Source organism: Patagioenas fasciata, chromosome 1, assembly GCF_037038585.1.
Source record: "Patagioenas fasciata isolate bPatFas1 chromosome 1, bPatFas1.hap1, whole genome shotgun sequence".
NCBI lineage: Eukaryota > Metazoa > Chordata > Aves > Columbiformes > Columbidae > Patagioenas > Patagioenas fasciata.
The window spans coordinates 192,720,770-192,734,136 of NC_092520.1; the positions used below are offsets into that span (position 1 = coordinate 192,720,770).

General features: G+C 35.4%; 1 protein-coding gene across 6 annotated transcripts in view; it reads right to left on the bottom strand.

Annotated features, from left to right (window-relative positions):
- Positions 1–3,359: 3,359 nt before the first annotated feature.
- Positions 3,360–13,367, bottom strand: part of GRM8 (glutamate metabotropic receptor 8) — a 337,236-nt gene continuing 327,228 nt past the window's right edge. For 5 of the 6 annotated variants that reach the window (XM_065857875.2, XM_071803378.1, XM_071803380.1 and 2 more), the window contains 2 exons: positions 9,211–9,457; positions 3,360–3,905 (listed from right to left, as the gene is read on the bottom strand). In XM_065857875.2, the coding sequence (XP_065713947.1) occupies positions 3,856–3,905; positions 9,211–9,457 (297 nt within the window). In that variant the 3' untranslated portion in view covers positions 3,360–3,855. Of the gene's footprint in view, positions 3,906–9,155; positions 9,458–13,367 lie in introns of all 6 variants that reach the window. The other variant, XM_071803379.1, reaches the window with a different exon arrangement.

Here is a 13,367-nt window from a genome sequence, read left to right on the forward strand (position 1 = left end):
GTCATTAGATGGTTTCAGGTTACAGTCTGGACTAGAAATACACAAAATCATCCAGTTCCTAGGGGTGGTTCTGACTAATTAAGATTCCTGTGAACTTCATTTGGCTTTGCACTAAATCTTTAGCATACAGTATGTCTTTGGGATCTGTGGAAGCACATGGTTGATAGGAGAGAGTAAATCTTACCAAAGCATACTAAAACTAGTGCACACTACTTTTACATGTTGACACAGCTTCTTTATTGGAAGATAGTGCCATTGCCAGGTGATTTTACACTGTCACCTGTCTGCAAGCTAGAGGCACCAACGCAGGCCTTGATCTCTATGCATTTAAATTTTTCTACAATGCACTGCCCACATTTGTGAATTGAGGCAATGAAAGTTTGCAGAAGATTACAGGTCAGTTCAAGACCTTCACCCATTCCTTGTTTATAAATGTAAAGCTCTGAGATCTAGAATCTTTTAGTTACCAAGATGGTTAACTTCAATCAGTCTTAAAGAGTTATCTATCATAGTCTACATTCTTTTAATGATTTCAGTATTTGTTCTTTTTCCTCTCAACAATAATTTGGTTTAGATCAGGTTAAAATGATCCTCTGTAGCTCTAGTATAAGCTCTAGTGTAGCTCTTGCTGCAGACTTTCAGATACCAGTGAACACTAGGTGTCTTAAAGTCAGGCCAACAGAAGAGCTAAATTAGAGCTCGATAACACCATTTATTGATAAAACTTAATTTGCTCAGATTTCTTTATAATCATACATGCTCTTGTGAATTTTGAATATCCTTGTGGAATCAAGAAAAGCTTGTTGGTATTTATTACTGGGTCTTTGGAATGTTTTTCAGATGTGGTGTACGATTAAGCATCTGTGCATGTGTAGGTGCTGTGAAGCCATTTCAACTCCTACAATGTGTGCTGAAGCTGCCGCATCCCCCACTGCAGCTACTGCAACCTACATGACAAGCATGGCAGCTACTGTGGCCTCCACAACAAACATGCAGACAGGTTCAGGAAACCACAGTTACTTAGAAGAAAGCCAACTGAAAGGAAAAATTGCTAAAAGAGAATTGGTCTTGTCTTAGCTAAAAAAAGGACAACATGAAAGTGATTTATTCACCAGAGTTACCTGTAGGCATAAAATGTTTTTAGGGTTATAATTATTAATTAAAAGATCATTAAAAAATGATGTTTGAGTAATGCAGCTTTCAGTGACAGCCATTTATTCAAATCTAACAGATTAAAAAAGCTATAGTTTAATTCAATGATAAATCATCTCATGCCTAATCGCAAATCTGAATTAAAGGTAAGAAAGACCTTCATTAACTTGAACGGTTTTTACATTAGGGCCACAGGCCCTCAAAATATACTTTGAAGGGAAGAGAGTGAAAAGGTATGTGAAAATGGATACTGAACAGTTATATTTTTATATGTTCTTTGCTGTAATTTTTCCTTTGATTTTTCAGATTGTATTATACCTAAATAGAATATATAGTATTAGGATCACTGTCCAAATATCAGTTTTTAAATTGTTACCACCTTCTGACTAAATCTGCCTCAGGACTTCATTTTATTTGTAAACTTTTCATTTTAACTCACCTAAATTATTCTATTTCCCCACTTACATACTGTTGCATATACACTAAGACAATACATGTCAAGTTTCAACCTGCAGGATCTTTGCGTGTGTTAGATAATATCATTCATAATGGAAATGTTGATAGTGGTATAACTGTAGCTTCATGAATGTCAGATAAAGAGCAGAACAAGGTAGAAACAGATGCTGCTAAACTGAAAAAAACCCCCTCCAACAGTGAATTTTCTGTATAGAAAGACTAAGGGATGGCTATTTTATTGACAGAGAAGAAAAATGCAGGAGCTGTATGAGTATTCAAAAGCACAATAACAACAGACTCCATGAAGATTTCTATTCTTATTGCTAACTGAATTCTCCCAATCTTCTCATAAAAAATGGACCTTGTAACATAAAAATTAAAGAACAGTGGAAACAATTTTTTCTGATGTTTATCTTTTTTACACTCATGTTGCAAAATTATACCAATTTTTCTTTTAACTGGATTATATAATTCTGTAGTTCTTTCTTTACAGTATTTTTTAGGAGGTTGCTTTTTAAACGATAGCTAAACTAGAGAAAGAGCCACAATATCTCAAAAAAGACCATTCTTTAAAAAACAAAAACAAAAACAAGAAGAAAAAAACAAACAAACAAAAAAAAAAAAAAACCACACCCCAAAATCCCAGAATGTTTTGTCAAATATTTTGAAAATGGAAATTCACTGTTATACAGTTTGCTGGCTGTGCTGGACTTCATGTGTTGACAGTGTAACAGAAACATATTCCATTTCAGATACTTCAACTTTCATTGATGTAATTTAGAACCCATCACAGCTTCTTTAATATTTGTTAGAAAAATACAGCTCCTTTTAGGAAAAAAGCAAAAGGAGCCATCCGGTCTAATTCAGGAGATGTAATATTTAATAACCAACTGATTGTGAAGATTCATTGACTTGACAAATGGTAAGTAGAGTACGGTATGAAAAAATCTTAAAGAAAAACACAGGTATAGTAACAAAGTGCAAAGACCCTAGCTGTCTTTTTCAAACTTCTTTGGAGAGCGTTATTAACATCATAGATATCTATATGAATTTCTCTTTGTCTCTGTATAATCATTTCTAACGCATGCACAGTCAGAAGATGTGAAGATTGTAGATGGACATGTATTTTCTTGATTTTTAAGTGTTAATGAGGCAATAAAACAAGTATCTGCTGGGTAACTGCTTTCCAAATTCTCCATTGATTTCTCTCCTGTTATTTCAAAGTCACCTTTATTGAGATAAGCATCTGCTACATTCTCCTGTCAGAGACAGGATACTAGGCTGAATAGACCTTCAGCTTAATCCAGTCTAGCTGTCATAAAGTCTTACAAATTGTAAGTTCCAGAAATGAAAGGGATCAAAGTTATTAGTGGATGTTCAAAAATATAATACAATCATACAAAATAATTACTGTCAGGAGTCCTTCACTTTACAAACATATAAAATGCACTTACTCTGAAGGGTGAGAAGTGGGAAAAATCCTTCCATTAAAAAATATAGTCACAAAGCTTTGAACAAATAAATTCACACACTGCAGAGGACACACACACGCATGCAGACATGCACGTACATACACACACACGTGCACATGTACACACACGCACACACATATGTTTAGAGTTTACACTGCATTCTTCTGATGCCATGATTATTATTTTATTTGTACACCCACCTTTACTGCACATTCTAAACAAACAATAGACAACAGTGTAAGGACTTTTGTTTCTTAAAACTGCAACAAAACAAGTCTCAACATTTGCAAAACATTCCTTTATTATTAGAAATAAATTATTTTGTATAAAAATTAGCATGCGTTAACCATTGCATTTATTTTAGCATAGCCCAGGACTTAGTTCAGTCAGCCATCACAAGAAACAAACTCATCTTTTACAAGTTGAACAATGTAAGACAGGAAAGGAAATTGTCACAATCACAAAAAAGTACTTACAAATATAACATCAGACATGATTTATTTCAACAGCTTTTTTTTTGTTTTCCTTTTGTGATTTTCTTCCTTTTGTGAGTGAACAGTTCAGGAGCTGGACATTGTCTCTGTGGTATAAACCTGGACTTTTCCTTCCTCTGTCTCTTTTAGTCTTTTGCTTCTTGTTAATCCTTGTCCTTCAGGAGACTGACTATAGATTTGAATGTAATCTACTGATATTTCCAAGAGTGAATTCTGGTGGTGGTAAAGTCTTTGTTTGCAAAATCCCATCCTGCAGGTCTTCAAGTGAATTTCATCCCTGCTCAGTTTGCCTGATTGCTGTAACTGACATAAGTTGTCTTGGTAGAGGAGGCTGTAAATAGAATTACAAAAAAAAAAAAAAAAAAAAAAGGTTTAGAATTTTTAGAATCAAGACAGGAAAAAAAAAAAACCACATATTTAGCATTTGAACTTAGACCATGACTAACTATATTTCCAAATTAACATGCCCCATGTGCATTGAATAAAGTAAGAAAATTTAACCATGTATAGAACTGGTGAACAAAATGGATCTCAAGTTCCATGTTCTTTATGGCAACTTATTTCATTTGCTGAATTGGGGAAGCAGAGGGCAATAGAGAGGAATGAGTGGTATTAGCATACCTGTAACAGAATTTCAACATACTATTTGTCTGGTATTTTGTCTGATTTTGATATAGGCATTTTTTTAATTTAGAGCTTAGATTTTTCTCTATCTTCTACTGGTTGAAAAAAAATGTTCAGTTAGTGGTAGGTTATCGATCTAGAAGAAGGCTTATGGTCCTTGAAAGGAACAAAGCCTAAAATGGAAAACATCTCTTCAAGTTAGTGAAACTGCATAGCTAGAGCCTACAACACGTATTCTCTGGAGATCCTTCAGACACAAAGCTTCTGCCTATAAGTGAGGCAGCAGAAGTGCTTATGAGAGCCTAGGTTCTATTTTAGAGTTGCCATGCTATTATGGTATCCTTATGTTGATGGTCAGCTGATTGCTTCTTCCTTTGAGCAACATTTATACCCCTTGTTCAAAATCAGGCAATATGTTGAAAGTTAAATACCTTTGCTATTGTAAAAGTGAGCAGCTGTGAATATTATGTGGAAGTTTGTGTCAGCTTCTAGCCCTTACATCTAAACCCTATAAAAAGAAATACGACCCAAGTCTCCACTGTTGTGTTAGTGTAGTTGTGGGAAGAGGGAAGTGGTGACATCAAGTCTCACAGGCAGCTCCCTAATTTTAAACCATTTGGGCATGTGGGAAATCAGACTGCAGGGCGACCGAGTCTCTTTTTTTGTCTCTATAATAAGGTGTATGTCACACTGCATAAAGAGGAATTTGGCTTCCCAAATATGTTTTATGTTCTGTCTCTAACACACATGATCTGTTTATGATAATGAAGAATGCGGTTGGCAGGATGAAAGTAATTTGAGGGCACAAACGTTGTCTGATCTATAGGTTCAAAGATCTTAATTCTATTGCCATGACTTCCTTCTTTCCATTTCTTTTTTTTTTTTTTTTTAATGTAATCTTGTGAGAACAGCTGAGATAGACAGGGAATGATTCTTCATGCTAACTCCTAAATCCAATCTAACAATCAAATTATTTGGGAAGGACAGACTACAGAAACCGATAAATGAAAGTTTCTCTCTCCTGCATCAAAAATTAAACTAAATCAAAGATCCCTTCTTCTTCATGTTTTCTTTTGGTTTCTGAGCAATTTGATTCTAATATAACATTTACCATTTTTTATGGCACAACAGAACAAGACCATTATAATTCATGTACCAGTGTAATTTTTGTTCCCTAAGAATGTATATATAAGAATGAATAATTAAAAGGGAGCTGCAAAATGTAGTATTTTTTTGCTTCCATTTGCACAGGTAGCTCCAGTACTTTATATTTGGAAGAGCTTATTCATGAGAGGATTGTTTTTTGCACATTAAGCAAGTATTTCACATAATCGATCGATCACAGTATTCAAACACCAACATGAAATAGCTTTATTTGCATGTATTGGGACACTTGAAGCAAATATAGACTCATTTACATCTTTCAGATGGGATGTACTACTCTAGTCTGAACTCTCCCATGCTCCCACAGCTGGATTTCTGAGAGGATTCTATTTTTCCTTTGACCTACTAAGTCCTTTCTGAAAATAATGCAGGCCTGCTGAAATGACACCAAGTTCCTTAGAGCATAAAAGGATTTTGTTCTGGGTTAAGAAATAACAAATAAATGCATATCTGCAAACTCTGCTCACTTGGGAACAAAATAATGGAGGGAGCAGAGCTTATTTTTTCCTTCACCCGGAAAATAGGCTCAAATACATGATCAGATTAAGCTAGTTTACACATTACCCTGTATCAGCTGAGTTCTATGATAACTTCTCATGTGTATGTTTTTAGCCTGTGGCAATGTAACATAATCAGATTTATCACAACTCAGTAAGCTAAGTTATATGAGGACATTTGTAAGAACCTCAAAATTCAAAAATAAGTACTTACTATACCTCAGTTGATTTAGAGTAACTTGTTAATTTGTTATAACTTTGTTGTATATCTGAGACTTAAATAGTTTTGACAGAATAATCTAGAATTGACCAAGAAACAAAAATTATTCTATTGAGTTGTGAGTGGTGTTAGTTTAAAAAAGGGTAGCACAGGAAACAAGTGTAGATAATAGTTTGAAATGCATTAAATCCGATCTAATCTCCAAACAATATTTTTTTGACTTGATAAATACTGCAAGTGTGTTTATAGTTCACCGTAACAAGCCTACAGTTCCTGTTTGGGGATCTGAAAGCTTCAGCAGCTGGTGTCCTGCTCTTTAAGACTGTTAGCATTTCATAGTAATAACATGTGCCACAGTTGGCAAGCATAGATGGCCAGAAAAAGTAACAGACTTGGCTCAAAATGTTTCTGGGAATTAACACTGTTTTTTAGCTCCAGTTACTACATTGCTATTCGGATGAGACAAAAAGAATAAGAATAAAAGAAAAGAGGATCTAAAGCAATTTAGAATTTTTATTGTGATCTGACCTATATGCATTTAAAGTACTTGTTATTGTTATTCTTTCTGTAATTGTGTCTGGATTTTTTTCATCCTCTTTCCCAGATGAAACTTGTTTTTCCCTAAATATGAATGTGTTTCCCGAAAAAAAAAAAAAAAAAAAAAGACTGTATTCATGCAATGGACAACATGGAATAAAGTCTGTTACATGGAATAGGATGAACAAGACAGAGCAGAGTTGTCTCTGAGTAGGAAACAAAAGGAATTACCTGATGACCTCATCCTATTTCTCACCTAGTTATGAGTATTGGACCTGTTTGAGCGAGTCCTGAGAAGGGTCACAAAAGGCTGGAGCACCCCTCCTGCAAGGACAGGCTGAAAGAGTTGGGGTTGTTCAGCCTGGAGAAGAGAAGGGTCCAGGGAGCACATACTAGCCTTCCAGTACCTAAGAGGGACCTACGAGAAAGCTGGAGAGGGATTTTTTTTACCAGAGAGTGTAGTGATAGGACAAGGAGCAATGGTTTTAAACTGGAAGAAAATGGATTTATATTAGATATAAGGAAGAACTTTTTAAAAATGAGGATAGCAAGACACTGGAACAGGCTGCCCAGAAGAATTGTGGATGCCCCATCCCTGGAAGTGTTTAAAGCCAGGTTGGACTGGACTTTCAGCAACCTAGTCTAGTGGAAGATGTCTCTGCCTATGACAGTGGGGTTGAACTAGATGACCTTTAAAGGTCCCTTCCAACCCAAACCATTCTGTGATTGTTATCATTACCAGTTTTTGTGCTTGGGAAAGGGCAGGAAACATTTACTACCTACTTCTGGTATACTGCGAAAAGCCTGATTTTTGCAGTCAGCTTCATATACTATCACTAAGAAGAAAGATCTACCTCACAAGGAGTCAGTACAAGCAGAAATTTTGTCATGTTGAGACATTGTTATTATGGATCTAGAGAAAAGGACTTACATAACATTATGCACTGATAATTCACATGAATTATCAAGTTTTGACAATAACTATTTTGACAGAAATTAGGGAAGCTGTTAAAATCCTAACAGTACAGAACAATTTTTGGAAAGAGAGAAACCAATCTTGAGGCTAAGACTTCAATTATATAAGGACACCTCTCTGGAGTGCAAGTAACTTGACTCTGAATTTTTGCCTATGAAACATTATGATGCCTGGATCAAAGCCTAGTCAAGATATAGTTCTAGTGAGCTCAGACTTATATAGATATGCTACTGTTAAAAGCATGTTTAGAGCACAGTAAATAAGCATTACCCTGCATGCATCACACTACTAGAGAAGCAGACTTGCTTCCAACAGCAGTTGGTTCCATGAATAATCTTAGTTTAAGGAACACTAGACACAGGAATTCTCAATTGGATATCAGACAGTCAGTTGCACTCAGTATCCTCCAGGCATTAAGAACTGTAGTATGGTAAACTCATGGACTTTTATATAGTCTTCAATCTGGAAAACTCTGTTTGCATTTAGTAGGGTGTTTCATTTTTTGAAGTAAATAAAAAACTTTTCTGCAGATTTGGTTTTGCCTTATCTGAATGTGCTCAAACAAAACCGTACTTTTCAATCTCCAATCAGTATAATCAAAAAGTAATAAAAATTAAAAAAAAAAAAAAAAGAACATGAAAAAGAAGATGAAAAAAAACTTAGTTTGAGTAAAATGATTGAAAAACTTGTCTTTAACTGTAACACCTGCTGTCCACCCAATATGACCTCTCACTCCTCAGTAGAAACCAATTCTTCTTTACTAGTAGACTCTTAGGATGAAGTTACTGGTTCTACTCATATTTGATGATTTTTATTGTAAAGTCCCAGTTATAAGACTGTATGTCATGTGGTGCAACAGAAACTATAACTTCTGCACTCTTCCATACCAGAGCAATTTAGAGATGTGGCAAGATTCAGGAAGTTTTCTGACAAGGGAAAGAACTTTTTCCCATTACTAACCTATGACATGTCAGAACATGTAATGATTAAGCCATATATGAATTATCACAATTTTGTTCCTAGATAAGGAAGACCACAACAAAAACCTCAATGAGAAGCATTAGTCTGGGAAGCATTAGTACAGATGAGTTGTGATAAAGGAAAAAGCCAACAAATATTAAGGTGGAAAGGTAAAAAGCATTATTTTCTCTTCCATATGTAACTGCAACATTTGAAAAAAAAAAATGTTAACTGTTGTCATTATGTTTTTGTCAACAGCCTTTTAGTTTTGAATATACAATGATGGCCATAAATACATTTCATGAACTGTCAGGACATATCACAACTAGCACAGCAATACACAACACACCAAATTAGCACAACCTAAACCAGATAATTTAAAAAAATATGTGGCTTTCTAAAATCTAATATTTTTGTTTACTTGATTTTGTTTGTTTATTTTTGTTTTTACTAGCCTCCTGTTAAAAAGAATGTTTCAAACAACTCTAGGCATTCCTGCATTCAGCAGTACCTGAATTCTGACACATCTCTGGGTTCATGCAGAACAAGCAACAAAAAGAATAAACTTTATTTTTAAAAGAAAGTGCATTCTTGTGAACGTACATATATTAAGAAGTGCTGCCACTCTTGACCATGGGAAAGTCTACAGATGACTTACTGTTGGTTTCAAGACTTTCACATAGTTCAGTTTTGACCTCTCCATTTGGTCTGTCATTTCCTTTCTGGGTCAGTTTGCTTTGCATTGTGGCAGCTGTCACTACGGCCTTGAAGCTCCGCTTCCGTTTTTGAACATTTTGCTCCGGATGAAAAATTATAATATAGACTTTGGGCATGTAGAGCATGCCCAGAGACACAGAAGCACTTAAACTCATGGAGACAGTAAGTGTTGTTGTCTGGATGTACATCTGGGGAAGGAAAGATAGAAAGAAAGAACAACATAAAAACATTGCTATACTGATTTAACATACGAAAAAAAATAATTAACTTTAAAACACCAGGTGGAAAGTGAACCAATAACACTCTACAAAAAAAGTACATACATCGGAAAGACCCCTGACTTTGGTTGCCTTTCATTATAGTCAAGTAGGGCTGTTTTGTTTGGGGTTTTTTTAACCTTAAGAGTAAAATGTAGAAACAGTATAATATTCATTAAACTTCGTTCTCATGAAAGTAATCAAGATGCCGTGACAACTGCATTTTCAGAAAATAAATATGTCTGTATAAGAAAAGAGGAGGGACAATAGGATTAGCCTTGTATCATCTACTTTAACACACAGAAGCTTTTATAACAATATGCCATGTGCTGATTCAGTACATGCAGCATGGTTCAACCAACAGCAGACACAATGCAGAATCTAATGAAATCTTTGATAAACTCATTGAATTTCAGGCTTGGAAAGCAAAAATTGTTCCTCCATAGTGAAGCTTGAATATTCTTGAGTTTGTTGTTTTTTTTCATGTTTGTTTGTTCCATCTTGCTGTTGAATTCTAATCACAATGCTCTTTTGGCTCACATTGAACATATTAATGTGTCACAGTCTTAACTAAAAAAAATCAGGAAATTGGGAATCAGGAAATCAGATCACAAAGGACCTCAATCCGCTTTAAACAGATGTGAAGGAAAAATCTGACATTTCTGAGTGACTCTCTATTGACAAGAAAGCAACCCCATAGTCCCATAAAAGAAAATGATGATGATTACTCCATAAGAACAACAGAGAAAAGTTTCTATTTGGAAAGGTATCCCATTAGTATATTTGAAATTTGAATCGTAGTCCTGCTCAGCATTTTTTTTTCTTAACAAATAATATTTTATTAGACGTTTTATGGGATGACAGTTTTACTTTACAGTTCTGTGTGGTTTCCCAAACTGAGCAGGAAATCTCTCAGTAATGATGTTAAACTGAAAAAGATACTGAAATAAAACTTGTTCATTGCCTTGGTAGAGAACTCACTGATGTTGTCAGGCATGATTCTAACACTGGCCAATACACATTAACCTGGAGATAGGGTAGTAAGTGTGTATATAATGTCAGCTTCAGATAATTTGTTTTTATTAAGTGCCCTTGGGTAAGTTGACCCTTGGTGGAAAAGTAGAGATATAATAAACTGGTGTGCAGTCACTATTACAGTTGGACATTTTCAATGTCTTTCAGCTTACGAAGTTTTTCCATTAGGTGCTTTCTCTTTAGACATCACAAATAAATTGTGCTCTCATTTAAAGCAATTGTAGGTGAGAAATGTGACAAATGTACTTTGGAAGCCTGGACTCTTGCTCTGAGTCACCTTGCAAAGTATCTGTATAGCTGTACAAAAAACTGACAAATTTGACCACAAAATGAGGGACAGCCCTATGTAGTCTTTAAGAAGAGACTGGCAATGCTTTAAAATTTGTTAGAAGCTGGACCTGCTTTTAGGGACAGCACCAGAATGAAAACACAATCAGAATTTCCTGTTATGCTCAGGAGAGTCATAGGAGGAACACCTTCCCTTCAGTAACACATTAAGACAATACATCAGGAGATATACACTACATAGTCTTTTCTCACACCAGTGAAATAATTCCATTCCTTCCAATCTCCAAAATTGCAGTGATGTGCCTGAAAGCAGAGTTTTACCTTCATGAACACTTCTAATGAAAACCTCACCTGACTACATTAACAAGCAGTTGTTTTCAGACTTCTGTGGAAGGCCCTTTGTGCAGATGAACATTCACAGGCAAACAGTACAATGGCTGATCTCCAATTAAACTGGTACAGCAGTGGATTTTACCGTTAAGAGTTGCATTATGTAATGTCGAAAAGCAAAATATTTTGGTTCCTAAAGATACACATATTTCCCAATGGGATTTACACAACTGAAATCAATGCAAGTAATACCTTTTAAAAACTGTAGCATGTATGAAAATTCCATTAAACCTAAAAAGCCTGGTTTTGAACCCTTACAATTTAAAAAAATTCAAACCACGGTAGTTAAGTGGCTAGTAGAGCCTCACCTGTGGAATTTGTAACAATGTCTGGCATTTAAATTTATAACTTTTTAAATCCTCATCAAGTACCTGAGCTTTAAGGCTCATCTTTCTCTCAGGGGTCAGCACAAGAGTTAGACAATAAAAAAGGTTAATGAACTTCTGGATATTATAGGGTTAAATACATACATTCATGTAATAGTACTAGTCACATTAGCAACAAATATGTGCAGATCTCAATAACATTTTTTGTAATAAGAAGTCCCACAGTTCCAAACATCAACAAATTCTAAAGAGAAACCATGTCTGCTTGTAAATTCACTCTAAATCCGATCATTCATTCGCTGAAATAATAAGAACCCATGGATTTCAATGCACTCAGTGCAGGTGTTTTACATGAGCTATATCTTTACATCTACTGTGTTTTCTGTGGATTTAATTGAAAGGACCAGCACAACAGTGTGTTTAAAAAAATAAAAAATCACAGGTCACAGTTTCACATTGCAGATTACAGTTCACATGCAGTGGGATTTATTGCTAATTATTGCTGTGGTTTTGAACCAGCCACTATAATTATGGAAGCATTAAAACCAGAATGAGTTAGGAATTTTCCGACAGAAGAGTGTTCAAATAGTGAATACAGTCTTTACAGAACTTTGGCCTTAGGGATCTTGTTTTACATGGGTCACCCTTACTACTTACTCTTTGATGAAGCTAAGGAGATAGAAGGACTTTAAGAAACTTGCTAGACCTTGAGAGGAAGGCTTTGAACAACTACCTACATGTACACATTTTGTGTGGTGTGTACATCAATCTGACTCCATACACTAACGCAACTGCATACTCAGGTGGAGACTACTTGTCAATGACAGCTTAGGTCTGATTCTTTTCCTACTTCTTTTTAAATGGTCATTTGCAGGCTGAGAGCCTGTTTATAGGACAGGAACATCCCCTGCATCTAATCCTTCCCAACTTTGGAATCCCCATTCTCACAACCCGACAAAGCACAAGTCTAATAAACAGGACACCACACACTTGATTTTACTTTTGTCTGACTCTTATCTTGTTTTATCCCTCACAAGAGGACAATGATGTTTTATGGATGTGCACTTTGGATACTTTTGCTATTCTGGGAGCAGAGCTACCTGGAACTTCTAGAGAATTAACTGCTCTAAAAATCAAGCAGCAACAAAAGTAGTTCAGTTTAATAAGATATGAGGTCTGAATACTGTTTAATGTGTCTCACAGTGGTATCTTACTCTAAGTTACAGGAGAATAAAGTTCCCTTTCTCACAATGATTCATTGTTACACAGGAATGGATTTCAGCACTTTTCACACTAAAATCCCTTCTGAACTACAAACTTTTTGTCCAATAAAGCCTTTCATAGGTGTAAAAAAGACTGCTATATCTATTCTCCTTGTTCTTGACAGTCTGAAGATATAAGACAGAAAACTAAAATCATGGTAGCACAAGAAAAAAATTTTTATATTATGGGAAAAACTTGAGGCCTAAATACCTTTCTGTCTGCATCCCCTGCCCTAACCCCATACCTGAACTGATGCAGCACCTCTTATGTACTTGTTTCCACCTCCACAAATGACAAAAGATGCCTCAAAACAGACTGTGTCATGTGTAAATTATGTAGAACTTGTGTCCCCACTCATATATATGATCTGTCTGTCTCACAAATGACCTGGACCCTTTCTTCATCAGAAGGATCTGCCAGGTTTGGTAGCATAACCTCTGGCTGCCTCAGCAGCTAAAATATGTAATGGTTGTGTGGATATTTAGGGGTTTTCTATCTTCAACCATTGATTCTAAGACAGTGTATCTCCTTCTTTCTAC